Here is a 27296-nt window from a genome sequence, read left to right on the forward strand (position 1 = left end):
GCTTAGCCCAGGATTCTGTTAGTGGAGCTGACCTACCGTATATGTATATTTTTTTTTAGTTTTATATTTATAAATTCATTGAATTCAATGATTAAGATCTAACTTGATCAAATCCAACGGTAAAAAAAGATATCTAACAGTCCAAATTTAAATCCAACTGCTAAAGTAATTAAAAAAAAAAAATTATTTTATGTGTTTCATATTCTTTCGTAGTGTTCCACGAGTTTCATGGTGTCGGTTTAGTGATTTTTCAATATATATTGGAATCTAAATATTTTTATGTTCAAATATTCATAAAATTAAATTATGATAGTCTACATAATTTTTTTATTAAAAAAAAAAGTTACTTTAAGAAAGAAATTATCCTAAATTCATTCTTTAATAATCTAAGACTAAAAATTTAACCCAGAAGGGTTGGAGGAGAAAAACTGTTTCTGGATTAAAATCTAAATTGTAACATCCCACATCGCCCTGGGTAGTGTATCCTGTAAATCTTATATGTACCTGCCCACCTCCAAATAGCACGAGACCTTTTGGGAACTCACTGGCTTCGGATTCCGTAGGAACTCGAAGTTAAGCGAGTTCGCGCGAGAGCAATCTGAAGATGGGTGACACACTGGGAAGTTCTCGTGTGAGTTCTCAGAAACAAAACCAAGAGGCCGTGGTCAGGACCCAAAGCGGACAATATCGTGCTATGGTGGAGTTGAGTCCGGAATATGATAGGGGTCGGGGCGAGGATGTGGTGGAGGTCCGAGCCGAGATGTGACATAAATTTTCTGGAATTTTCTGGATTAAAAAATTTAGGTTTTAACCCAAAGATGGAGATGGTCTGAACACTTCATATTTGAAGTTGAATAAGCCGCGACCATATATTCCTTATAGTAAAACTCATTCTATATTGGACCACTTCGAAATTCAAGTGCACCAACGTAGACATATTTTGGTTAATTGTTCACTTTTGATCAATTTGGATTTACATGAGAAATCAGGTCCGCATTGGACATCTTTTCGGCCTAGATTTGGGCCAAACTTTGTTCATTGCCCAATTTATGAAAACGTGACTAACCATGACTAGAAGATTCCTACAATGAGAAGAAAAGAACGGAAATTACATATTATAGAACACAGTAATATTTGGTGTTTTCACGTTTTATCCCCTGTTTTGCTGTTCTTTTGTTCTTTTATTTTCAATCTTAATAGTAAAATGACAGTTTTATCTATGTGGTATGGGTATAATGCGTTCTTGAGTTCCAGCTGTTGTTCTCCTTTCTCGACAGGATAAACCCACGTGTTGGTCATCGCGGAAAGCTCTTCTACTGCTTCCGATACACCTCTCTCGATCTCTCCAGCTCTCTCTCAAAAACCAAGAACAAAAAATCTCTTAAGTTCTCTCGGCCAACCAAAGTTCGTCCATTTAGGCTTCCACTCCCATCCAACCACACCCCCAATAACAATCACAACAATCGACATAGGGGTTATCAACATCATCAACTCCCCCAGCACCTCAACTATCGTGGGTCGTCTCAGAATCTCCATAAAAGCCGACGCCAACGCCATCGTTGAGCAGAAAAAGCACAGAAAAACCCAAAAGTTAAAAAAACGAAGAAAAAAAAAAGAGAAAAATCCTCGATTGAATCGGATACTCGTATGATCCAAAAGTTTAAAATTCTAGTTTTTCATCTCAGATTGTAGTTTTTCTTTGTTGCATTTGTCAATTGCCCTCAACAATTGTGGGATTAAAGTTATCTTTAACAGGATATTCTTCACTTGTTCTTTTGCAAGCAAAATTGTATATTGTATATTGAAACACCAAATAATGGGACTCAGTCAAATTATTTATGTGCTGGAAAATTCAAACATAAGTAGCTTCTGATTTCAATTGTGAAATTATTCATAATTTATAGTTTTAATTTCGGCTATCTTAATTGAGATCGATTTAATTAGTTACTGAAAACACCTATATACGCATATTTTAGTTTTACTAAATTTTATTAATAATAAATGTTAATCCAAGACCAGTTCAGTTAATATTAAATTATAATCCAAGACCAGTTCAATCAATTCGTAATTACAACCAAGTCTTTACCTGCTTCGATTATCGAGAAGGAAAATCCAAGACCAGTTCATCATCAGTGTCTCGTGCTAATCTATAAATACAGAAGTGTCCCCATACATAATTTGCATCCATCTCAAAGCAACTGATCATCTAATACTACTTTAGTTACACGGTATATATCAAAGTACAAGGTCCAAGTCCTTGCTAATCTATAGAATAATCTCCTATAAACTTTAGCTAGCGATGAAAGGAGTTCATTTCCCTGTAACTGCTATTGCCCTATTAGCATTCGCCTCCCTCCTTGCCTCTGCCTCTGATCCAAGTCCTCTTCAGGATTTTTGCGTCGCAATTAATAACACCGATCCTGCTGGTACGTATAATTATACGTTTTAATTACGTAAATACAATATCATTAATTAAGATTACTATTATGTTGTATAATTAATTTATGTTTTTTTTTTTGTCAAGTAAAATTCCTTTCAGTAAATATATAGAGTACGTAGGAAATAACAAGGCATAAAAAGTAATGTTATTCATATCATATTAGTCTTACTAACTATTCTCAAATAGAATGTGCTCTTGGGTTGTACCACATTTTTATACCACCTTAGGTAGCATTTGACGTGGACAGCCATCTCATTTGAATTAATCAGAATTTTAAATTTAATTTATTATTTAATAAACTAATAATTAAGAAAATATGATACAAAAACATAGTATGAATAGCATTACTCAGGCCTAAAGCCTATATGATTGTGCAAGGCTGATGTTACATGGCTGATGGCTCATCATCATCCATGCATGTACAACACGTACGTGCATAAAAAAATTTAAAAAAATAAAAAAAAAAAGATTAATTTGTTTGTCTGTTTCATTTCGAACAGTGTTTGTGAACGGGAAGTTCTGCAAGAACCCAAAACTTGCGTCAGCAAACGATTTCTTCTCTGACAAGCTCCGGAACCCCGGAAACACATCGAATCCGATTGGTTCAATTGTTACGGCAGCAAACGTAGACGATATACCCGGACTCAACACTCTCGGCATATCCTTTGCTCGCTTAGACTTTGCACCAAATGGCCTGAATCCTCCTCACACTCACCCTCGTGCCACGGAGATACTCATAGTCTTGGAAGGCTCACTCTACGTCGGATTCGTCACATCCAATGCCGACGGCAATCGGCTGTTCACCAAGGTGTTGTACAAGGGAGATGTGTTTGTGTTCCCAGTCGGTCTTATTCACTTCCAACTCAATGTCGGAAAAACCAACGCTTTGGCCATCGCGGGTCTCAGCAGCCAGAACCCGGGAGTGATCACCATTGCGAATGCAGTCTTCGGATCCAACCCTCACATCAACCCTGATGTTTTGGCCAAGGCATTCCAGGTGGACGAGAAGGAGGTTGATTATCTTCAGAAACAGTTTTGGTACAACAACCATTAATCAAAACGACTACACAAATTATATGAAATCTAATATTAAAACAACTACACAAATTATATGAAATCTAATATTAAGTAAATAAGAAGATCATGGTTTGATTTTGCTTATGTAATGATGTACCAGTATAATATTAATAAAACAGTGATGTATGTTGCTTATCCCGAAATCTCTTACTCGGAAGGTTTTTTTTTTTCGGTCGAGCTCTTACTTTTAGTCTGAACAATCGAAAAAAGCAATTACTTGTCATGTAGATGTAGCTGGGTTTTAATGTTTTGTGTGTTGGTCAGTGCAACCATACAAAGAGGACGAAGCAATTTTGGTGGATTTGTGTGGTCTTCGTGATTTCACCATAAAATGGAGAACAAAGTGTCAGGTATCAACAAATACAAATACTTGATCAAAATGGAGGTAGCCTAATTACACTGAATCCCTCAAATTTTATTTTCATGTGTGTGGATACGGTCACTGTAATTGTTTGCCAATTTGATCTCCATTTATGATGAGGTCACAAAATCCATCATATTGTTTAGCGGGTTCCACAAAATCACTAAATGCTCTACATGAATTATTAAGAGCCTTGCCTAGCAATGAAATGACACGTAAGTAGGCTTACAATTGTTCTTTTGGATTAGAAAATATTAATAAGAAATAATGACTTACAGCTCATAATTTTCGTAAAAATTACAAATTTTAAATATTATAGAAGCTATAAGCCCATTTCAAAGTGTTGGATCATTTAGTGAGTAATATATAGAAGGTTTTTTTTTTATTTTTTATTTTTATAGATTTTTAATGTGTAGTTGGACCGAAAATAAAATAATTATATACCGTCTGAGCAAAAGTGTTCTCCAAGTTCTAGAAAATCACTGATCACCCAACACAATTTATTAAAACGCTTATCGCACGACGAAAATGATACAAAAGTAAGCTTCTGATTGGTCCTTTAAATTAGAAATTTACGACTTATAGCTCATAATTTGTGAAAAAATACATTTTTAAGGGCATTAAAGAAAAATATCGGAATTTGTAAGTGGAACGGTTGGAACTCAAGTAACAGAAGCATTTGTTACGCGGATTAAAGTAGGAAATTAACTGTCATCTATCTCTGCACATAGAGAAATGGATGTGGTGTTGCCTCTACCTGGAGCTACTGCCTCCGCCGCCTCTAGATCTTATTCCAGGCGTGTGCGACGCCGCATCGTGGTCAAAGATTGTCAGTCAGCAGAGGACGTCAAGGAAATTAGGGTGTGCACCAACCGCACTTGCCGCAGACAAGGTTCGATGCAAATCCTTGAGGCCCTCACCGATCTCGCCCCTCCTAACGTCTCCGTCAAATCCTCCGGCTGCTTGGGCCGCTGTGGGGCAGGCCCCAACCTCGTGGCGCTTCCCGCCGCGACTTTGGTCGCTCACTGCGGCACCACCGCTCGAGCGGCCGAGGTCCTCGTGGCACTAGTTCTGCCACGGGGAAGAGGAGGTGATGGTGGTGGTGGTTCGAATTGGGACTCTATTGTTAACAAGAGTTTGGAAGCGCTGGCATTGAGAAACAAGGCGCGAAGTGAAGTAGTTGACAAGAACAATTTCTCTCAGGCTGAGCTCCTCCTCTCACAGGTACTATCTAGCTAGCTCTCACTATTCTCAGTTATATATCTAAAAGAAAATATTAACAAGTGATTTAATTTAATTAAACACAATTAGCATATTACTGCATGCAGGCTATAGAATTAGGACCAATTGGGGGTGTTCATATTATGTATAAGGAGAGGTCCCTTGCAAGATTAGCATTCGGCAATTGTTCCGGGGCTCTTGAAGATGCCGCTCAAGCTTTGGCTTTGCATCCTCTCTATCCTGAGGTTCATGCTTGGTCTCATTATTTGATTCGTTAACTAATAAATTATTCCATTGCTTAATTAATTACCACGTGTGTATGTATATATGGTTATTAGCATCCAGCATTTCTCCCTGCTGCCTCTGCCTCTCTGGGTAGGCAGTAGGCAGTGGTTACAATACAGTTTAATTTCATAAAGTTGATCATAGTTTGTAGTTTGTTCAGGCTTATATTTGCCAAGGTGATGCATTCTTGGTCATGAACAAATTTGACTCGGCGCAGAGATCATATTCGACAGCTTTACAGATGGATCCTTCTCTTCGGCGTTCCAAATCTTTCAAGGTAGTCAATTTTTATGACTGACTTTGTGACTATATCCTTATACATGATTATCCATGTAATCCGTTCAATGTGCAAGATTTGATGCGTTCTGGAGACTTTGTCTACTCCTGTGCTGAATGTAATGTAAGATGTAAATACACAAAAAATTTATAACTTTAACTTGAAGATGGCTTGGAAAATGACACGGAACATATTTATGTACGTGAAATTTCACTGCTCTTAGATTTGTTTTCTGCCTTCCATTGCTAGGTCGGTTAAATGTACAATTTGGTTTTGGGTTGAACAGTGCAATCTGAACCTCGAGTTTGTTTTCTGTAGTCTTGAGTTGAACTTGATCCAGAGCTAATGCAATTGGATTTTTGTTTACAAATGGTGGTTGTCGAATTCTTTTCCCATTTATTGATATCATACTTTTCTCATCACCTGTGCCACTGATGCAGGCTAGGATTGCAAACCTAGAGAAACTCACTGCCGCAAATCTGCCTTAAGAGCTGCAAGGTTCTGGAGTCATGTATAAATCGATCAATTACTCAACTTTGATGATAAGTCATAATGTTTGTTCTGCTTGATTCCAGGTGGCTCTCTTTAGATGGTTTTCAGAACATTATTTCACTTGACTGTACTATACTTAGCAGAACATCTCAAACATGATTTCTTTTTCCCCAATCCCAGTTTCTACAACTCAAGACAAGAGTCCAGCCAATTTTGACCCTGATGTATTAAGAACGGCGGTAAAAAGGAAGAAGAAGATGATGACGTATACTGGAAAAATGGTAAGTTATAGGACCAGCGCTTTTCTCTTCTTTTTTTTTCTCTTTAAATCAATTGCAACAGCCTCAGGGTATTGTATATATACAAGTTCGTGAAATCTGTAAGTATTTTTTTCATGAGCCTAACTAGCACTATGTCCTTGGACGAGTGGGGATCTCACAACTTTCTGATGTACCTATTTAATAGTCGTAATCTACATAAGACATTTGTTATACTAAGGATCAGGATTAGAGTTTAGTGTTCATTTTACTAATCTTCCAATCTACTCGTTATAGTCTCCTCATATCCGATTGTTTAGACAAGATTTTGACTAAATTTAGAGACAGAATTCTGTTTGAGAACTGTCCCTTTTTCATCCGTGTGAGGAAATCGGTTTTGCTTAATGAACTGTACAGTTTCCAAATAACGACCCAAACGCTGGAAATTCATTTGAAGCATTCAATAGTTTAGTCATAGATTAAAAGTTGGCAACTTCAACTTTCGTGGCACACCTTACCTGGTTTCAGCATCAAATTCTCCTTGACCATGAAACTAATACAAGGCAGGATCACCATGGAGTCATCAGGTTCATTACAGCGTTGAGTCAACCGAACAATCGAAGAAATATAAACAGACCACCGTTAACTTAAGTTTACTAAACAGATACCATTAAGGTTAAGTAGAGCCTCCGCACAGAAACAAATCCATGTTCTTGACCTTTCCCCACCAACTCAAACCCTTCTTCCCGCTCACAGCGCCAAAATCCTTCACTGTGCTATGACCGCTCTTCAGCCTCCGATTGATCTTCCCTATTTGGAAGCAAACCTCCATGTTCACCTCATTCCCATTAAACTTGCTCTTGTTGTTGATGCTCCTACTCTCTTCTTGTACAAGTTGGGAGGACCATTGGTCTCTCTTCACGAGTTGCTCATAGTACTCCTTGTTCCTCCTCTCCAACCCATAAATCTGGCCCTGCAGGTCCTCGATTTTACGGCTAAGCATGCACACCCTCTGATCCTCCCTCACCTTGAGCAGACATCTAGCCAGCTCTCCAGCTTTCCTCTTGATGAACATAGACTCGGATGCGAGGGCTTTGTTCTCTTCCATCAGTGCACCCATTTTGTACCCCAACTTGGCATTCTCATGCAGTAGTATGAGCCTTTCGGACTCCAGCACCTCAAGCAAGCTCTTCTGCAACTCTATCTTCCTGGATGACTCGTTGTATCGCCTCTCTGTGGTGTTGACCTCATCAAGTAAGATATCGCATTCGACATTCTTCATCACAATCTCCGTAACAATCGCGTCCAAATCCAAAACCATGCCATCATCCTGAGCGGCAGCAGCCAGAGGTAATTGCTGATAGGAGAGGGAACTATCCACGTACGAATCCATCTGGCTTAATGTATCACCATCTCGGTCTTGTTGGTCATGATAGTCGTCATAGTAGTCATTATCAGTGATTGAGGTTTGGGAGGAGTGTCCTCGTCGATGATTGGTTTTGGCGATTGTTTGAATGTAACGATCGGATAAAGTGAGGTAGGCATTGTACAAGTCTTGAAGCAGAGAGAGAAGCTGAGGGCGTCGTTTGTAGTAAGCCTCGGCTCGTTCAGCGAAGGTGTCTCCGGTGTCTTGTTGAGCTGTGTTAGATGCCAGCATCTTCATCCTCTCTTCCATATCTGACATATATAACAACCGAGGCATCCGTTAATCTTATTTGAACTAGAATGCAGCATTCGCTTCCGCTCATATTTGTCATCAATAACATGCACATTATATGCTGCTGGGCTTTTTCTTTTTTGGGTCGGGCTGCTGAGCTTAAATGTGGAGTGCAGAGATCAAAAGTAACAAACAAATTAAACATGCCAGTAAACAAAATCAAATTGGAGTTTGAATTGGGAAATTATGATGGAGACTGGAGAGTGAGCAGAGCATCTAATTCGAAAAGAGATTTTGAATTGAGCAGGACCACCAAATTGTGAAATGACCAATTTCCCCCTGGAGACATATATGTCACTCTCCATCATATCCATCAAGATATGAAAAATAAATACCCTATTATTATGTCAAGACTATTGTAAGGCTTAATCACTCCCTCATCCGCTTAATGTATATACTATAGTTTGTTCAAAACATAAAAAATAAATACCCTCCCCCATTGGTTTCAAATTTGATACAAACTAAAACTTATAGCGGAATCAGCAATGGTTCATACTCGAATGTGTAGATGTGTATAGCATACACCAGTTCATACTCGAACGTAATTGAGTCACTGATTTTTTGTCTACTACACTTTTTCATAAAAACAAAGTTACCATGGGGGATTTATAATTAAATTCCACACTCTATGAGCTTTAAATAAAATAAAATGATGCACCATTTCATGCAGAATTATTGTTTAAAAAAAAGAAAGAATGTTGAAAAATGTCGCATCAATTCATGCAGGTTATCTCTCTTTCCTTGAATCCTGTACCTAATCCTAGCACCATGAGTTTGTAGCATAGAACATGAAAAAGAAGAAGAAGAAAAAAAAAAGAAAAGAAAGGGGGGCTCGAGTAATGTGCAATGAAAGATGAAAGAGAGAGGTCGGTGCCTTCCTTCCTGCCTCGAATAAAAATATCAAACAAAATCAATTATATACTGCTACAAGCCAATGGCCATGTTATCTGCCGACTAGACTAGTGACCACTCATCAGATGGAGTTTTGAAATTCAAATACAAAGGAAGGGTGGATGGACAGACAAAGAGACAAAGACGGTAAACTCCAGGCTACGTACGTTTACCTAGTCAGTTGTCACATCCCATCATCACATGTGCTTGCACGAAAACCCTCCTAAGCTTTTCCATTCAACTTTTCATCCATAATCAAACTAAAGTAATCGGTCAAGATCACAAGTACGTTGTTCAATTCAATCATGCATGCACCAAAACAAAGATAAAAAGAATTATAGAGAATGACTTGGATGCAACATTGTATTATTCAACTAAACGCCAAATGATGGTCCTTTTATGCAAGTTGTTCTCCGGGTCCATGAGTAAAAGTTGAAGGGAGAAGAAAAATGATTCAGATGAAAATGTTCCTACCGTCAAGGACGGGCAAGAGCCATGGGGGTTTCCGATTCATGGTGGACCTGTTGCTGCTGCTTAAACTGCTTCTTGGACTTGGAGGAGCCGACGACTCAACTGAAGGAGGAGGAGGAGGATTTGATGAAGCTGATGACATTGTTATTTGCTTCTTCCCCGCTGTCGGTCCCATCGACATGTCTCGAGAGTCTCAAGCCTCCTACGACAGTCAACAGCTTCATAAAAGTGAATAAATTAAATTAATAAAAGAAAAGCAAAATATAAACATTAGTTTGCTGTTCATGAACAGTATAAACTTTGTGGAAACAGAGAGAGCAGGAGTAGGGTTTCGTTTCTGAAACGCATTTAAGACGGAGACCGTACGTACACCTTGTTGTACAAGACAAGAAAGCGCAGATGATAGCAGAAGCAGCAGCACCACACAAACCTATTTCTTTCCCTTGCAGTACAAGACATTAAAGCGCAGATCTCGAGGAGGAGGAGGAGGAGCAATGAATTCGAAAGATAATAATGTTCTTCTTTTCGGTTTATAAAACCACGAGGATCAACTCTGTTCATTTCACATATGTGTGCGTATGTATGTATGTATGTATGTGGGTTTGGCTTTCGAACATTGATCATGACTCAATTCCCCATGCATAATTTCCAGGGAGGAAATTAATCAGTGTGATTTTATTTAGGAGAAAGACATCCTAATTTCTATCCTTTGATTCTTTCTTAAAAAACACAGACGGATTAACTGAATGAATACTGGATTTACTAAACAAATGATGATCAGAGACAGAAGCATAATTGTTTTTTCATTGTTTGTTTGTTTGTTTGAATCTCAATCTCCCTTTCCATTCCAAATTCCAAATTCCAAATGTTTGTCTCATCTGCCCCCAAATCACAATATATAATTACATATGCAAAGAAAAGAAAAGAAAAGAAATTAATTAATTAAGGAGATGATGAGTTGATTTTTAATAAAAGACAACTGTTGAGAGATTATAGTATGGAGACTCAGACTCTGTGTATGGCATTCAAAATTTCAAATCATTAACGCCGCCTTCATAATTCATGCGTGCGGGTGCGGTGCTTGAAAGATATCATTATGTGCGGTATTTGAATTACTGAACAATACTAAGTAATGAACAAATGATATCAGAGAGAGAGAGAGAGAGATCATTATGTGCGGTATTTAAATTACTGAACAATACTAAGTAATGAACAAATGATATCAGAGAGAGAGAGAGAGAGAGAGAGAGTTACCTGCAGGCAGAGGCAGAGGCAGAGCCAGAGAGAGGAGAATACTGAATACCCAAGAGACTCAAGTAGACGGAGGAGCAGATGAAATAGCTAGCGCTAGTTCCAGGGGTATAGCTGTAATTAAACCACGATTATATATTATCCCTGCTCTAAAATAAATAATATAAATTAAGGAGAAGAGTAACGTATGTGAGGGCAAAGCAAGAGCCTAAGCAAAGCTCCTAATAAGACTTATTACATTCCCACCATTCTTGATTAAGGACGGAGAGAGAGAGAGAAGTGAAAGAGGGTCGGCGCTGTTGAGTGTATATATGTATACCATTACCATGTGTACTCTCACATGCTTCCTCTTTCCAAATCTTTTCAAATTTTTATTTTCACATCCAAGTGAGAATCCAAGTATTTGGAGAGATATAGCGTTCCAAAGCACTAATACAAAATCATTTATAATATTTTTCACATAACGTTGTATTAATGGTTAAAAACATTACATTGGCAGTGGCCCCATGTACCCATTAAAACGTAGCGTTGTATTGTTTGCTTGCATTGTCCCGCCTCCTATAACTTCCATCCCATCTCATTTAAATCTAAATTCGTGGATATTGTTTGCTTGCATTCTTAAGTCATTACTCATCTTTTAACACTGAAATTGTGTCTCTAAATAATTCTCTACATATAATGTCTATGTAATTGAAAACATTAGTTTACACCAAGAAAACAATTCCACCGGTGGGAACTGGGAAGAGCGGTGTTGAACCAAATACCAGCGTCAGACCTTCATAATCGTTTCTGTTCCCGCACCCGTCACAAGTTAAAAACAAATCTAAACAACTAAATTGGTGTACAACACTACACAACACAACACCATCTCTTCAAATTTCTTCCAGATGATCGTGCCACTCCAGTCTTTCTTCCGCATTCAACCCTTCCACACGTTATCTAGGCTGCACATTTGACACGCACTTTTAGCATATCATGCAATAAGGCTACTCCCCATGAGCCCCGTATCTGCATGCAACTTCTTCCCCTTCTATAAGCCTCTCCACTGCATCAGACGGAAGGCCAATCATCTCAAATGTCTTCTCCCACACTTCGTGAGAAGTGTCAACATTATGCGATTCTTCTGAAGGATTCGTTGGATGGCAATCTTGAGAAATAAAGGCACAAACAGGAAAGTCATCCGTTTTCAACAATTCACAGTACTCCGGAACCTGTGGATCAGTGGCTGCAAACAGAGCACTCCTAGAACCTGCATACAATAAATCAGTCCAATATGATTTTCACAATCCCTCCCTCCCTTCTTTTGGTTCTGTCTTCAAATGAGCATCAAAAGCTTTATTGATTGCTTGGGCGGTAAAATTAGGATCTGTTAAGTAGATCACTTAGGAGCAAAGAGTCAACAGTACCTGATAGCTTAATAATTCATAAATAAGTGATTAGACAGTTATCTATCATAAAGATGAGGTTTTCATCTACACTTTACAAGTCTAGGATGATCCCAGGGGTACTCAGAATAATACCTTGTTTTATTTTCTTTACATTTTACGTTTTCAAATTTAGGTACGTATGCGCATCTTGCACATATAAGCACAAGCCACGTCTTTGTAGCACATATATAAGTGTTTCAGTTTCTTAGACATTCCTATTTGCCAAAAGCTCTTCTAGCATTATTGTTGTTCTTTCGTTTAAAAAGTCGCAGTTGGGTTTAAGCAAGTTCTTTGGGTTTAACAAAGTGAAAAAGGAACAGGACCAAGACAAGAAGATGATGAGAAGAACCGACTTTTCTATTCCGTTCTGTCTTATCTTTTTTAATCTTTATCTGGCCAACTCACAGGCTCGGGTGACTTTAATTATGGCCCACTCTTAACTTTACTAAATGCAGTAAAATACGAGATGATATTAACTACTCATCAAAGATAAGTTACAAACCTTGCTTCTGAGGTGCTTTCAGTATCTTATAAGTAAGAAGGTATAAAATGGTAAATGAAAAGTAATAGCAAGAGGGACACACCTTCTTGAGCACTAAACATAAAATAAGGTACTAGATGATACGCAGCCTGAACAATCTTGGGTAGATCCCTTGCCTGTAATTAATTGAAACCCAAAATGATACATAAAACTCAATATACTATACTGTATATGTAAATAATATTTGAACGTAAAATCTTCAAGGTGCATAAAACAATAACATGCAAGACTGTCAATTAGAACTTTCATATAGAAACCTTGAAGGCACATCCTTCTTCAAGATAACAAAGAACGGAGGGGAACACGTCAAGATACTTACAACATTAGTCTGGACAATTCCAGGTGAAACGCACACTACACTAATGCCAGATTCAGCAGGCAGCCGCTTATGTAGGACACTACTAAACATAATCTGCAATCCATATACAACTAGGTTAGAGTAGTCTCGTTTTAGTTTCGAAAATTATATACATACCACCGCAGTTAATTGACATTTAATTATGTGCAAATGTGTCCAGCCTTGGGTAATAGATGACCAGCTTTTACACTAATAGATAAGAGAGATCAAAGCAGAAGTTGAAACCATAAAAATTAAAAAAATTAAAACAAAATTATCAAAAAAAAAAAAAAAAAGGAGGAAAGCCAAAGAACACAAGCAGATTATAGCACCCAATCATCAAGCATTTGATCAATGTACAGGTCCAAGTAACTAAAAAGATCTAATTAAAGAGAGAGGCACCTGTATTTCAAATATATATATCACACAAAGTAGCTAAACTTTACAGATCAAGAGGACCTGAATTCATTTCCACAAAGATGGATAGGAAAAAAAGCTTGTAGCTCTTACAAGCTTGTTCCGGCTAAAATATGGAAACCATCAAACAATAAAGACTTTCAAGACACCTGTGCCAACTTGCTGCTTGAGTAACCCACTAAGCTTGTATATTTTCTTTTCCCGGAAACAACGTTCATGTCTTCTGTGTCAACAAAGCCAACATAATGCATCTATATAAAGAAAGAACGAGCATTCTCAGATTAACATAACAGTAAAACAAGAAAATCAAACTGTGAAATACATTTATAGTGCCAATATAAAAACCTAAGGATATATCTACAACTAGTTAGCATATATGCCATCTAGTTTTTCTTTCCATGTGTGTGTACGTAGGTGTGCGAATGTTATATATATCATATATACCCAGAAAAGCAAAAGCAGAAGAGCGTAAAATTTTATGCACGATGACCATGGAACTTACAACGGAATTCAAATTAACAATTCGACTCGGAGATCCTCTAATGAGGGAAGGCAATAGCAAGACGGATAGCAATGCTGGAGCCAGATGATTCACTTGCAAGTGTTCTTCGTAACCATCTTTAGAAAACTTTTGCGGCTCTGAACACACCAAAGACAGAGTAGTCCAGCAAATGACCGATCAGATTCTGAAGGGATGAACATTTGAAATCAGGTAAAAATGTCAACAAAAGGATCAACCTCCAATTGAAAATATCCCAGCATTGTTGATAAGAACATGGAGAGGTCCTAAACGAGCATTCCATGCTTGGGCAAATCTCACAACAGAATCCAAAGAAAGCAGATCAAGTTCCATAACCTATTAAAGTTAAACAATATTATTGTTTGTATATAATTAATGAAATGTAGATATTAGCGTTGGCCCTGTTAATAAGTTACCTCAATATTGAGAGGAAGCCCCATTCCAGACCATTCATTTTGCCACTTCTGGATCAGCTCATTAGCTGCTTTCGTATTCCTCACCGCCATTACAACATGCGCGCCTGATTCCGCTAGCTGCCTGTTCAGTTTTCATGTTTAAGCAAAACTAATTCAAAATTCAGAATTGAAACTGAGAAATGGGCACCAGGTTATCAAAATTCTCAGTAACCAAATGGTGGGACCCCTAAGTCCCAATGCAATCTTGCAAACTGAGTTGATTTATTTATACTAAACAAACAAGCCAACAAGAAAACTGAAATCGTCAATGTTTGGAGATTTGAAGGAAGGAGAAGGACGAGACCTGGCGATTTCGCGGCCGATGCCGCTGGTGGATCCAGTGACAATGCAAGTGAGATCGTTGATGGGAGGCAAAGGCATGGGGTTTTGCAAGTGGCTGGCCGTGATTCTCTGGAACAGCATCTCGTACGCCAGATACAACCACCCTCTCATCCACTCTATCCATCCCAATCCTTCCTTCTTCTTCTTCATCTTCACTTCCTCTTTTGAATTTTACGCCGCCGACACCGCCACCTCAGCCTCCTCTCTCTCTTCTCTAATGCGAGATAAAACAGTAGCTTGAGCCTCCGTGTCTATACGGCCTCTACTCGTAGTGGTAGTGGTAGTGGTAGTGGTAGTGGCAAGTGGATTTGGACGCCTTGCCCGGCGACCATTTAGGTGTACGAAATATTTTATTATTTTTTCCGTAATTTGTGCTGACTTAAAAATGGTTCGAAAAGCCTTGGTTATTCTGGAATCGGGAGTTTTAGATGGCTACAACTACAAATATAATTAGTGAATAATTTAGTTCTAAATAAGCTCTAGTTAAATTCGAGTAATCCAAATTAATATTAGAGTAGATTAATCCCAACTCAAACAACAAACAATGAACGTTGTAAATTGAATACGATTGATCTCAAATCGTAGCACTAAACATTATATCACATCAAACTCAAAGCCTAGAATTTAATAAACACCAGCGACATCACAGTCACTCTTTTTGGAAGTCTGGATATAGCATTATCCAAGTAAAGATGCCAAAGTTATACAAGAAAGCCTACACCGAGGCAAACAACCAAAATAACTACTAGAAAAGAGTAGTGCGAGGAGGTCACATTTAAGCCATGGTGCAATGCTAGAGCGTCTCTCCTCGCACTACCAAAAGCACTTAGGGGGGGCATGGAAGGCCATCATTACACAGAACATAAACAAGGGAAGATGGGGGTCTGTCGACCCAAACATGATCACATACTTCCCTACAACGTCGCGACACCAACTGGTCCACTGCCAAATTGGCCAGTCTTGGAACCCAAGACCAGCGACAATCAAGAAAATCCTTTCCCAATCTGCAACACTTCACAAGAATAGGGAAGGCATCCCAACTGCCTTTCTTTGCCATGTCCCTAAGGCAAGAAATTGATTCCAAAGAGTCGGACTCAACAATAATCAGGTTCCAACCCCTACTTTTTCCCAACATACACCCATGCATAATAGCCAAAGCCTCCGCCATGGCTGCACTTGTAGCCTTCACACAATCACTCTTTTAGATAACTTAAGTTGTACCACTTTGTTTTTACAAATTCACTAGCTGAAGGTACTTCTCTCTTATGCCTCGTTTATTAGTTCGTAATCAAGAAATTGAATTGAGAAGGAGTTAGAAGGTGGTGAAATCAGAAAGGAAATTATTTGTTGTCTTCACTTGTTATTGAAACTATTTACTAAAATGAGATGCAGGGTTCAAGGAAATTATTCCCGTTAATTCTATCAAGAATTTCATTAAGCCTCAAACATAATCGGGGTGGAGCTCGCTGATTTGAAAAATATGTATACAATGCAGTTATTATACATTGAAGTTTTTCAACGTATAATTTAAAACGAATTATTAAAACTATGTACAAAAATATTTTTGAGAAATACTAATTAGAAGTGCTAAAAGGTGGAGTTTGAAGATTGGAAAATGATTTAGGCATGTTGCACACGCGCCAAGTGTGCTCATCGGGGCAGTTTCCTTTCCTATAACAGAATTGTAACGAGAAATGCTAGTGTAACAACCACCACCCCCATTGCCCGCTGTGCCACCTCTCCATCCCTCTCCTTCTCTCTCCAATCACCTTCTCTCTAAAAACTAAAAGGTCGCATGGCGATTCAACAGCTGCGTGAGAGCAGAGTATATATACACTCGCACTGCGCTTAGCTAAGCTCTTCAATCCATTCCACCACTCCGTCGCTAATTCATTTCGCTTTCTCCATTATTCAAGAATTTCTTTTGCTCAATCGACCGTCGTCGTCTCGATTTTCTTTTACCAACGCAAGAAATCAAGAACTGCAAGTACGTACTGAATCAGTAGTCACCTGAGAATTTTGGTTGAGATTTACTCTGCTACGTACTGCGTTTTGACTTGCATTGGCATTCGATTTCAGTTTGTTTTTGCTTATTTATTGTTTCTTTCTTTTCACGATCATGTCATGTGTTTACCAAGTGTTTGCGCATTTTCCCGAGGAAGTGGCATGAATTTTCTCTGCACATTTTCCAGAGAAAATGGTATAATCTCCTGAGAAACTTTCTACGTGCTGCATTTTGACTTGCATTGACGTTCAAGTTCAGTTTGTTCTTGCTAATTTTTGTTGAAAGTTACCCTGCTGCTACGTACTGTGCGATTTAACTTGATTGACGTTCGATTTCAGTTTGTTCTTGCTTATTTCTTCTGTTCGATTTTCTTGAATATATCCATTAGTGCGTTGAGTGTGTGCGTTCTTGAGCTCCTCCGATCCATTACATCATTAATTTACATTCTAATTCTTGTTTCTTTCTTTCATGATCGTGTGCCTGTTTACCCAAGTGTTTGGGCTTTTTCCTGAGAAATGGCAGAAATTTTCTCACCATCATTTCTTGAATTTGGATATTACGATGTATCAAATTATCGATTACTGTAGTTACTAATTAGAAAATGTATGCGTGCTGATTTTTCAGTCTGCAAAAATGAAGGGATTAAGACCAGGATGGGCAGTGAAGGCGATCCTTGTCGTGATATTCACATCTATGTTCTTCCGCTGCGTCTCTGCTGGCCCTGCGGCTGCTGCAACCAACACCAACCACTCTGTTGGTGGAGCTTCCGGTTGGGATCTCTCCTCCAACCTCCAAGCATGGGCTGCTCGCGCCACTTTCCGTGTGGGGGACTCTCTTGGTGTGTAATCTGATTATCCTATCTATTTGATTAGCTACATTTAGTTCATTGGTTATCTCTTTGTCCTTTTTAATTGATTTGATTACTTCAATCTTGTCTTACTTATTTGGTAGCCGTTTGGTTTGAATCCTTGAATAAGGCTGCAGGGCTTAAGGGTGATCAGTGAAAATTTTGGACCAATTAGAATGACATAGCATATTACTAAATTCACTGAATATGAACAATCAGTTTTTTTTTTAAATTTTCTTTTCTTTAACCTTCTTGATAACGAAACAGGTTGAATTTTGTTATGTAGGCAAAACTGCCGTTTAATTTGAGGCTCTGTTTTATGCCTGACCCTATCAGTTAAGATGGTGAATAACGGAATCAAACAGGGCACATTGCTTATAGGAAAGAGAGAGAGAGAGAGGGGGGGGGTGGGTTTGGTGTAATGAGAGGTTGATTAATGATTGATTATGGGTAGAGATGATATATTTGAATCTGAAGTTAACATTTGATCATATGGTGGTGGTGGTGTGAGGCAGTTTTCAGGTACACGCCGGTGCATGATGTGCTGGAAGTGATGAAAATGGACTACGATTTGTGCCACACAATAGACCCAATGGAGACGCACAATGATGGGGAGACAGTTATTCCATTGAGGCAAACCGGAGACAGGTACTTCATATGTGGGAGGCTGGACCACTGTGCCATAGGCCTCAAGCTCCATGTTCTTGTCCTGCCTGCTCTGCAGATGAGTCCCAATGTTAATGCAACCTCACCCAGCAGCCCCTTGATCACTAGTCCTCCATCAAATACTGCTAATTCAATTTCCAACAACAGCAGCAGACATGGTCCAGATGGTCAAGCAGTGGGAAATGATCATGTGCTGCCTTCTCCGCCGCCATCTACTTCCAATTACTCGATTAATTCTACAGATGGTTCACCTCCTGATCATGCTACAGGCGATAGTACTACATCTGATGGGCACTTAACTTGGGGCAGCACCTGGATCCAGCCATTGGTTACAGTGGTTGCAGCACTCGTGATCATGCAGCTCATGTTTACCTCTTCTTCGATTCCTTGGTGGAGTGCTACCTCCATAGCTGTGTGTGTTCTCTTCACTCGTGCTGCCCTGTTTCTTCTCGTCACTGTTGTTGCTGCTGAGTCACTTGTCATCATTCATGCTGTCGTATTTCTTTTCATCATTGGAACCATTGTTGCGCATCTTCTTCATTAGAAACACTGTTCCTGGTGCTGCGTTTCTTGTCGTGGTTAGAACCATCGTCGCTGCCACTGCTGCTGCGTCTCTTCTCTTCACTGCTTTGAGATTGTTCGGGTCTTAAGTAAGCCTTGGTCTGATTTGCTAGCTAGCAAATAGCTCTACATGCATAGAATATTATGGATGGATATAATATGAGAAGCCTAGGCTGATATAGGTATAGCTCTACAACTTGAAGGATATAGAAATTTTGGAGTTAGTCAAATATTGTTGTTATTTCTCCTTCCAATTACTAAACTGATTGTTGTTACTGAGAGGGAGAGCTTTGTGATACTCTAATGCCCTGACCATTCTTCTTCTTCTACTTTCTTCACGTAATTGGTGTCCTAAATTTCCACTCTTGGGCCTGCCCTATCAAATGGTTCAATGGGTTTACTTTTGTTGAGACTTGTAGCCCAAGGTTTTGGGTCCATTTCTCTATCTTGCGATTTGTGTTCACCATCATTTTTCTTTGTATGTATACTCTTGTTAATTATGTCTCTTGATAACTTTTGATTTTGTTGAATCCAATGATTAGAAAAGAAGGAAATGAAAAAGGTCTTATTAGCCAGCCCTCTTAATCTTAAATCCACACAAATTTCACATAACTACTAATAAAAATAAAAATAAAAAGGATTATATCCTACACCTCAATTGACGTGTATTTTACTCACTCTCTACTTTGGCAATGCAATTGCAAACAGCTACTGATACTATCCCATTAATTGTAGTCTCCACAAGTTTAGAAGGCAAAGACATTTTCCCCATGTGGTAGAGACGCGCACACCGTACAGTATGGGAGGTAAGACAATTGCCTCCAATTTTGATATATTTGAGCATACGCTACTTTGTTTTCAAAATTTGGCTTAATCTCAAATTCGTGCTGCTGAGAAACCGTTCATGTTGTAAATTCTAAATTGGAAGAGTGCTGTCCTCACTCCTAATTACCTACGGAAACCTGCCTAATCTTTACATACTGCTACTTTTGGTTGATAACTACATTAACCAATTAGATGACTCCATATAATCAAATATCAAACATATAAGGTGGAGTGGATAGTCATGGAAGTAATTGAACAATACTGTAAACAAGGAGTTGAAGGATCATAGTCTAATTAACACATAAATATAGGGAGTTGCAAGATCTATATTTTTTTTATCATTGGGTGGAATAAATTAAATTGAATTAACAAATAAATTTAAACATGGGTGTGTGAGAGACTAAAAAAATGTGCGTGTATAATTTTTTAGATCATAATCCTAAAGAAAACAGAAGTTTATCTAAAAAGATTCCACAACGTATGTAGATTTACTAATGTATAAGCCAAAAGGCAAAAAGGAATTTCTCAGCTGAAAGCTGTGAGCTGTACTCCCACAAAATTCTAATAGAACAGCAATACTTTGCGGTACTAATTAAAACAAAGTTTATTAATCAACAAGGTAATGACAATAGATATAAAACTAAGGTAGCTAATGAGTGGTTTGGTTTAGTAGTTGATGAGCTTCTGCCAACTGGTAACTAATTAACAATACATATATAAGAGATAAACAAGCTTAAGGTACAGACAAGAGAACCTCTCGTATTCCTTGTGCATTTAAAAGTAAATGGAACAAAAATAAGGTAATTAAATACACACCAAAAACAAAGAAAAAGGTCTATGATAATAGTGAGAGAAGCTAAATTCCGGTGCTAGCAATCTCCCTGAAACGACGTTGATCAGATTCTAACCTCTGAAGCCTGATGTCGTTGTTGAACTTCTTGATGAAGGCCTCTGCTCGCTGGTTCAACTCTTCCTGAGTCATCGACTTTTCCCTTCTCAACGACCCTCTGTCGCTAAATGTGTCCGACTTCTTAAGCTCCCGGCGAGCCCATGTCACTGCATCGTCCTCGTCATCGTGACCATCATCAAAGTTACATTGATTTAGTTGACGTTGTGGAGCTTTGAATTTGGTACTTGTGATGGCCAATTGCCGGCCGGTTAGGCGAGGAGGCGTGTCCCAAGTGTCACTCTTTTTGAGGTGCTTACCACTTGGCTTGCCTTGCCCCTCCATGATGGCCTTCCATGTCGTGTCCAATGTCTTGGTGTCATCATCCGCCTCCACCTCCTCCTCTGTTGGCATCGAGTCAGCGCAGCACTTTTCCGGTGACGTCCCAGATCGCTGATGATCATCGTAATCAAAGGTAGTAGTGCTAGTACTCAGACTAGTACTTGGCATGACACCTTCTTGTACTGTGTGAATGTCAAGCCAACTCATCATCTCATTATTCGATGAGTACAGATTCTTGTCCAGAGATGATGAAGAAAATAGAGAAGTTGCATCATCTTCCGGATGACTTTGGATTAATGTGTCCTGCTGCTGCTGCTGCTGCGGCTGGGCGGACAACATCTGGGATTGGCTGCTGTTGTACTTCTTGTCGGGGCTGTTGTCTGGACTGTAAATAAAATCGTGAGAGGGGTCAATGCTGTCGGTGGCCTTGGCATTGTTTTTGTGGTTTCTGCGTTGGAAAGCGGAGGAGGCGGCGATGGTGAGGATGACAAGGTTGAGGATGATGTAGATGTAAAGAGGGGATAAGGAGCAGCAGCTTTTGAAGGAGGTCCAGATGTGGGGGACGAGGGAAAGACAGAGGTTGAGCAGGTAAGGAATGATTGCTGCTTTGAAGAATACCGCTGTCGACACTGTCCCTACACAAAGCAGCAAAACCTTTGCCGCCCAGATTGCCGTTTCCAGTCTTCCTCTTCTAAACATATGATCCATCATCTTAATTTGCATCCTAATTATAATAATTCCTAACTGGAAGAAGGATAAGTTTGAGAAATTCAAATTCAAAGTAAGAAGAAAGAAGCAAAGAATGTGTCAAAAACCACACGCTCTGCCTCTGCTCAACAAAAGGAGACCCAAAATAGCATATAAAACGGCCATTTTCGAAACAGTAGAGACTTGGGATATTGGAGACTACTTAGGCTAGACACGGAGACTAAGGAACTCTGAGAGAGAGAGAGAGAGAGAGAGAGAGAGAGAGAGAGATGACAGGGTTCCTTAAAACAGCGTAAAAAATTGCTGGAATAAATTTCTACCTTAAGGCTGGAGACAAGAAGAAGGAGTCTGGTGCGTGGCACTTGATGAAAATATGTATATGAGCAGCCTTATAGCCTAGCTAGGATAGGATCGCATGAAAATATTGGATCACTCCCATATCATATTATACACACACACACACACACAAAGAAAGAAGAAGAGAAATTAAGAAGAAGAAAATGAAGAGGGAATGAAGGTGGACTGATGGAGTCGGACTAATTCATTCATATAGAGCTAAGAAGAATGGACAGAAAGTAAAGCAGAGAACGGATGCAGTTTGCATTCGCAATTGCAGACGGATTTTGCATCTCTTCGACTTCAATGGCGATGCAGTGAATGGGCTTTTTATTTAGAGAGAAACAACGAAAGAAAAACAACGAATTAATTTAAAGAAGATGAGCAAGGACAAGGAGGGCCAAGAGCCAGGGACAGGGAGGGAGGGCTTAAATGCACAAAAGCCGAGGGGAAGGCCCTCTGTGCGTGTGGGAGGCGCTTAAACTCCTCTCAGCTATTCCTTCCTTGATCAAATCTCTGCCCTCCAATTTTCGTATCCTCTCCCAAACTGTTCAACGTTTGCCACGTTATTCTTTTTATAATTAAATACTAGCATTTGCTTACACACTTTTTGTATATGAACACGAACATATTTTTTTCAGAAAATAAGGAGAGAGGGGGAGAGAGAGAGAGAGAGAACATGGGGGTGGGAGGTCTTTTTTTTCGGTTTTTTTTTTTAATATTAGAGGTATTTTAACATCACCTGTAAGTAAGGTTTCAATAAAAAAAAAGTAAAATTTAGACATGTGAAATTACATTATTGACAATCTTTTTTTTTTGTTTTTTTGTAATTGAAAACTAATTTATCTTTTCATCGTTTGACAAATAAGATTTTATTAATTAATAGAGATTATTTCCTTTATTATTATTATTATTATTATTATAGTCATATATGGCCCAGCACCAGCAACAGCCGATAAGAAAATTAGTTGATGTCACAAGTTAGACCAAAGTTTTGAATTAATTAACCAAAATCTAATCTCCATTAGATTCAGTACCGTGCCTCTTTGCTTTCATCCGCGGCTCAGTCCTACTCCTAAATAAAATTTATTGTGAGTGCTTGCCCAACTAATTATCGCACAGTTAATTATTACTATTAAGTGTTAAATTTTAGTAAGACGTGTCAATGATTTAACTCTGATATTATTCTTCAACTTCATCACCTACTAGCTCAGCATGAGTTTGATTTCATCCTAAAAGGCCTTACTGAAATTAGGAATGGAACCTTCTTTTATATTATAATTTATTTTGTCAAACTTTACATGGAATTTTCAGCACTACGTAGTTAGTTCTAACCCACACTCATAGTTTCGCATTTTATTAGCTTTGATTGCTTGCTTATTTGTGTGTGTTCCTTTCTCTACTATTTGAAGCATGCTCTGGAATTTTGTAAAGAACAATTTATGCACAAACCATAAATAAGTTAACCAATTTAGGAAGTAAACTCAGCCCAACAAAAGGACAAATTTTTTAGTGTTCCGGAAACATTGCCTGACATACCAAGTATAATAATATAATTGATTGGAAAAAAAAAATATACATATATATTTCAACCAATTATGTTATTACATTTGGTATTTCAAGTTGTGTTCGCAGCACACGAAAATTTTTCTCGAACAAAAATCCCTCGTTTCCCTCCAGCTCTGTTCCTTAGGCCAAAAAGAATGTCATCATGAAATGGAATGGAAGCTGTATATACTTTTATGTTTGTTGTTTTTGGAGGGGTTGGTTGGTGGGTGGATATTGGGCTAATTAGCAGCTGTTCTCCATTCCTAAATTTCCTCCTCTATTTCTCAAACAAATATTAACCAGCTCCCCTATTCTATTTACTTGACCTCTAACCTTCTAGGCTCTTGATCATCATGTATATGAAAGTTTGTAATTTCTTCTTGAGTATCAACTTAACTATTAACTTAATTACCATGGACAATTAATTAGATCCTGGTAGCTAGAAGCTTGCTACGTGCTCATCATCATTTTAATAACAAATTAAGGAAGTGCCAAAGTGGCACTGTTTAGGAGGAGGATGCATGTGATGAAAGTGCCAAAGCCGCATAAGTTAACCAGGCTGATAAGCAGAAATGGACCCTCCCTTCCATATGGGGTTGGGGGCCATTGGAGGTCTCCTCCTGTCTGACCCCAGGGAACACCCACAGCCATGCACTGGCCACCACCCTACGTACCCACCCACCCACCCACCGTGGTAGCCTGCAGGTTCTGCTTTTCCAACAATCGTTTTTCTTCTTTTCTTTTTCTTTCTTTCAATATATTACTTTATTTTATATACATATGAATATTCTGCGTTGAAACTGATAGCACACTAGTCACTCACTACGTACCAAAAACACTCCGCCATGTCCCGACAAATTCAATTAAACCCCTATATTTCTCTCCTCTAAGTTCTTTTATATATGTAATTTCAATTAATCACTATTCTGCGACTCCTTTTTCCAAATTAGGCACTGATAGGCAGTACTGACACTGGCAGGCTTCATGCCATCCAAAATATTGCAGCCAGCTAGACATCATGTCCAGTGCTGATTGCCTGATTGCCAAGAGGTGAGGGCTAAGGAGGAATGTTGAAGATAGCCAATGACCGATGAAGAACACAAGAATGTTGATCATGTGGGACACAGAGATAGAAAATGCATATATGCATGAGAGATGAGACGTCCAGTTATGTTTATGGTTTTCTCGTAGGAAAATAATTAAGAACTATGGTTTCATTTGTAGTTTATATTAGGGTTTAAGATTGCTTTCTAATTTTTGTTTCATAATTAGGTTTTTATAAACACCTTTTAATTGTAACTTTCTAATTATTAAGTATAGCAAGATGTGATCATTTGGTTATATAGTCGTCTTGACAATTTGGTATATTCTTATTTATTTTAATCAATAAAATATGAATACAAGTTTGTAATGTGTTTGCTCAATTTCTTTTTCCGTTCTTTGATATAGATATATTTTTTAACACAATGATTATATATAGTAGCAAAGTAAGCAAGTAAAAGTAAAACTAACGTCACTTGGAATGAGCTACAGTGTATATATATTAGACTACTACCACATAATACTACTAGTGATTGATGGCATTACATTTACAAAAGAGAAAGAGAAAGATCTTTCTATAGTCATGATCACAAACAGTAGAGTTTTGGTTTTGATTTTTGTTGCCCAAAAAAAAAAAAAAAAAAAACACATAATTCCATCCGTTAAGAGAAGGAAATATTTGTTAACTTCTGATCGAGGAGGCAGCTCGTAGGAGGATTTGGTCGGAGGAAGGAGCTCTCCATGACATTGTTCTCATTGTCCAACTGATCGATCCAAGGAATGGTTTATATCACTAGTAGTTATCAGGAGTCTTGTTCATTATGGACTAGGATTATCTCCCTTTCTATTTTCATCCCTTCATTTCATATTATCTATTTGGTCTTTCTCTTACATATAAAAAATTAATATAAGATTTTGACGTGGTTTAACCATGACCGTTTAAATAGAAGGACATGAAAGAGGAAGGAAAAAAAAAAACAAGAAAAGAAAAAAAAAAAAAAAAGAAAAGAGAGAACCATACTTCATCACAATTTGATACTAACCCAGTATCATAAATATATTTTAGACAAAACCCACTTTTTTGTATTTTTCGATTTAAACCCATTTGACCATTGGTCCACTTCATCAAACTTTCTTTATACGGTTGATGAGTCATCTATCGTTATTAAAATAATTTATAATCCCCATTTTACCCTTGTTGTTAGTATTTTCCACTACTTAATTTTTGCTATTATTTAATCTTATTTATGGTGATTGGAAAGAAAGAAAAAGAAAACGTTATTTAGGGTGATTTCTGTTTTGGGTTTCACAAAGCTTTGCTATCACATTCTCCCTTCTCTTTCATACAAATGTTTCCCTCTCTCAAGTAGGTGTTATTCTCTTGTGTAGGTTTCTTATGTCACTTTGTTCATTCTCTTTTGCAGGTAGCTTATATAAAATACCAGAGAGAAGGAAGGCATACCATATAGAATGAAGATTGTAAACATACATTATTGAAGCATTTCCCACCCTATTCCCTATCCCTTTTGATCAATCCTTCTCTTTCATGGGTATCTTAGTAACATGTAGATTTTAACAATTCTAGATATTTTTCATAATTAGATAATGATGTGTTGTCATTACCTTTTTTTTAAAGATAATGATATCGGATCTTTTTCACAGGTAAATATATATATATAATTTTATCTTTGTCGAAGGTAGAAAATTATATATGTTTTCGTATTCTCACTTGTAAATAATTGTGTTAGTTTTTGGTTACCTAAGTTAATTTTCTTTTCTTTTTTTTCAACAAGAATTTGAATATGTTAGTAAGGTATTTCATATTACTTATTTGCAATCTTAATACTTGACATTTTTGGTTTTGATGTTGCTGGTGACCATGACAACAACACAAAAATTCAAAATTCAAAAGTTCAAAGTTAAAAGGGAAATTGAATGCATAAATTAGGGTTTTCATTTAATTTCCATAACCTAATGCAGGGATAGGATGGACATCAAATAAGAATTAAAACATTAATTAACAAATAAATTGACTTGGTCTTTTTCCCAAATTAAGTAGTGTACATTAATTGGATCTCTATGCAAATGGATGGCCCTTAATTGTAATTTTTAATTTATTTACTATATATTGGCTCAACAAATTGAGCTTAATTTCCCTTTGATACAATGTATGTACGGGATTCTTTTAAGATAGCTAGACCCACCGATGTCACAGATCCCTCTTTAGTCATGCCTACCAGTGACCTCCTCTTGGAGTATTTTGCTATAATATCCACATTCTCCTTCATCGATTTCCTTTTCATTTGACGTACGTACGTAGTTGCTTGGTGAGTCGGTGACAAACTTGAGCTCGATTGCTTTTTCTTGATGAAAAACCAGTTTATTAGAATACAAGAATAAACCTGTTTATATATAGTACTAGCTCCCAATCACAGCCCATACTTGATTAATTATAAGTGAAAACATGATTGGGATATCTCACTAATTATATATATATAGCTCTCTTAGTTTGACGGATCTTTCACTTGTGGACATTCAATTTCAATTTTGCCCATTGAAGTCCTGTTTACATTTCTATCAAGGGCAATCCGTCAAATCAACAAATTAACAGAAACGAAAGTTGATGTTTTAATAATTTACTTCAAGTAATGGACACATGGATGAACATATGTTTGAGCACGTTTAATATTGAACCTGAATACTTTCATTCAGTCATAAAAAATAAATTCTGAAGGTTTTTCCATCAACACTT

At 37.9% G+C, this 27296-nt stretch overlaps 6 protein-coding genes across 12 annotated transcripts; 3 read left to right on the forward strand and 3 right to left on the reverse strand.

Annotated features, from left to right (window-relative positions):
* Positions 1 to 2194: 2194 nt before the first annotated feature.
* LOC103946860 (germin-like protein subfamily 1 member 13) lies at positions 2195 to 3660 on the forward strand. Its single transcript, XM_009357663.2, has 2 exons — positions 2195 to 2426; positions 2941 to 3660. The coding sequence occupies exons 1-2, from the start codon at positions 2300 to 2302 to the stop codon at positions 3492 to 3494; spliced, it is 681 nt and encodes a 226-aa protein (XP_009355938.1). The 5' UTR covers positions 2195 to 2299; the 3' UTR covers positions 3495 to 3660.
* An 812-nt stretch (positions 3661 to 4472) lies between these two features.
* On the forward strand, positions 4473 to 6676 carry LOC103946861 (sperm-associated antigen 1). 5 transcript variants are annotated; one of them, XM_048589764.1, is made up of 5 exons: positions 4473 to 5102; positions 5207 to 5344; positions 5536 to 5661; positions 6102 to 6159; positions 6237 to 6676. In XM_048589764.1, the coding sequence occupies exons 1-4, from the start codon at positions 4614 to 4616 to the stop codon at positions 6147 to 6149; spliced, it is 801 nt and encodes a 266-aa protein (XP_048445721.1). In that variant the 5' UTR covers positions 4473 to 4613; the 3' UTR covers positions 6150 to 6159; positions 6237 to 6676. The 5 variants fall into 5 exon arrangements, with proteins under 5 accessions (XP_048445721.1, XP_048445724.1, XP_048445720.1 ...); XM_048589767.1 differs by having other exon boundaries at positions 4475 to 5102; positions 5602 to 5661; positions 6102 to 6236; positions 6334 to 6676; XM_048589763.1 differs by having other exon boundaries at positions 4476 to 5102; positions 6102 to 6236; positions 6334 to 6676.
* Positions 6677 to 6856: 180 nt separating this feature from the next.
* On the reverse strand, positions 6857 to 10873 carry LOC103946863 (kinase-interacting family protein). Of its 3 annotated transcripts, none has more exons than XM_048589760.1 (3): positions 10744 to 10873; positions 9493 to 9707; positions 6857 to 8087 (listed from the first exon to the last, which is right to left on the reverse strand). In XM_048589760.1, the coding sequence occupies exons 2-3, from the start codon at positions 9668 to 9670 to the stop codon at positions 7087 to 7089; spliced, it is 1179 nt and encodes a 392-aa protein (XP_048445717.1). In that variant the 5' UTR covers positions 9671 to 9707; positions 10744 to 10873; the 3' UTR covers positions 6857 to 7086. The 3 variants fall into 3 exon arrangements, with proteins under 3 accessions (XP_048445717.1, XP_048445718.1, XP_048445719.1); XM_048589761.1 differs by having other exon boundaries at positions 9493 to 9690; positions 10744 to 10804; XM_048589762.1 differs by lacking the exon at positions 10744 to 10873 and adding an exon at positions 9192 to 9259 and having other exon boundaries at positions 9493 to 9634.
* Positions 10874 to 11375: 502 nt separating this feature from the next.
* Positions 11376 to 15210, reverse strand: LOC103948080 (dehydrogenase/reductase SDR family member FEY-like). Its single transcript, XM_009359079.3, has 8 exons — positions 14742 to 15210; positions 14399 to 14519; positions 14201 to 14318; positions 13965 to 14101; positions 13612 to 13713; positions 13028 to 13120; positions 12752 to 12824; positions 11376 to 11989 (listed from the first exon to the last, which is right to left on the reverse strand). The coding sequence occupies exons 1-8, from the start codon at positions 14927 to 14929 to the stop codon at positions 11727 to 11729; spliced, it is 1095 nt and encodes a 364-aa protein (XP_009357354.2). The 5' UTR covers positions 14930 to 15210; the 3' UTR covers positions 11376 to 11726.
* A 2137-nt stretch (positions 15211 to 17347) lies between these two features.
* On the forward strand, positions 17348 to 19127 carry LOC108867290 (uclacyanin 1-like). The gene is made up of 2 exons (XM_018647662.2): positions 17348 to 17622; positions 18147 to 19127. Exons 1-2 carry the CDS (start codon positions 17418 to 17420, stop codon positions 18839 to 18841), a joined length of 900 nt encoding a protein of 299 aa, XP_018503178.2. The 5' UTR covers positions 17348 to 17417; the 3' UTR covers positions 18842 to 19127.
* Positions 19128 to 20539: 1412 nt separating this feature from the next.
* Positions 20540 to 21619, reverse strand: LOC103948081. Its single transcript, XM_009359080.3, has one exon. The coding sequence runs from the start codon at positions 21617 to 21619 to the stop codon at positions 20540 to 20542; it is 1080 nt and encodes a 359-aa protein (XP_009357355.3).
* Positions 21620 to 27296: the final 5677 nt, after the last annotated feature.

Source organism: the organism of the source record quoted next, unplaced genomic scaffold (genome assembly GCF_019419815.1).
Source record: "Pyrus x bretschneideri cultivar Hongxiangsu unplaced genomic scaffold, Pyrus_bretschneideri_v1 Contig3, whole genome shotgun sequence".
Taxonomy (NCBI): Eukaryota; Viridiplantae; Streptophyta; class Magnoliopsida; order Rosales; family Rosaceae; genus Pyrus; species Pyrus x bretschneideri.

Excerpts from the sequence above, each read along its gene's own strand:
- LOC103946861 (XM_048589764.1), top strand. The coding sequence starts at position 4,614 with ATGGATGTGGTGTTGCCTCTACCTGGAGCTACTGCCTCCGCCGCCTCT. Across the intron at positions 5,103-5,206 it reads CTGAGCTCCTCCTCTCACAG|GCTATAGAATTAGGACCAAT; the intron begins GTACTATCTAGC and ends TACTGCATGCAG. Across the intron at positions 5,345-5,535 it reads TGCATCCTCTCTATCCTGAG|TTTGTTCAGGCTTATATTTG; the intron begins GTTCATGCTTGG and ends CATAGTTTGTAG.
- LOC103948080 (XM_009359079.3), bottom strand. The coding sequence starts at position 14,929 with ATGAAGAAGAAGAAGGAAGGATTGGGATGGATAGAGTGGATGAGAGGG. Across the intron at positions 14,102-14,200 it reads TGGGATATTTTCAATTGGAG|AGCCGCAAAAGTTTTCTAAA; the intron begins GTTGATCCTTTT and ends TGGTGTGTTCAG. Across the intron at positions 13,121-13,611 it reads CAAGCAGCAAGTTGGCACAG|ATTATGTTTAGTAGTGTCCT; the intron begins GTGTCTTGAAAG and ends TATGGATTGCAG.
- LOC103946860 (XM_009357663.2), top strand. The coding sequence starts at position 2,300 with ATGAAAGGAGTTCATTTCCCTGTAACTGCTATTGCCCTATTAGCATTC. Across the intron at positions 2,427-2,940 it reads TAATAACACCGATCCTGCTG|TGTTTGTGAACGGGAAGTTC; the intron begins GTACGTATAATT and ends CATTTCGAACAG.
- LOC103948081 (XM_009359080.3), bottom strand. The coding sequence starts at position 21,619 with ATGGATCATATGTTTAGAAGAGGAAGACTGGAAACGGCAATCTGGGCG.
- LOC108867290 (XM_018647662.2), top strand. The coding sequence starts at position 17,418 with ATGAAGGGATTAAGACCAGGATGGGCAGTGAAGGCGATCCTTGTCGTG. Across the intron at positions 17,623-18,146 it reads CCGTGTGGGGGACTCTCTTG|TTTTCAGGTACACGCCGGTG; the intron begins GTGTGTAATCTG and ends GGTGTGAGGCAG.
- LOC103946863 (XM_048589760.1), bottom strand. The coding sequence starts at position 9,670 with ATGTCGATGGGACCGACAGCGGGGAAGAAGCAAATAACAATGTCATCA. Across the intron at positions 8,088-9,492 it reads GCTCTTGCCCGTCCTTGACG|ATATGGAAGAGAGGATGAAG; the intron begins GTAGGAACATTT and ends TATATATGTCAG.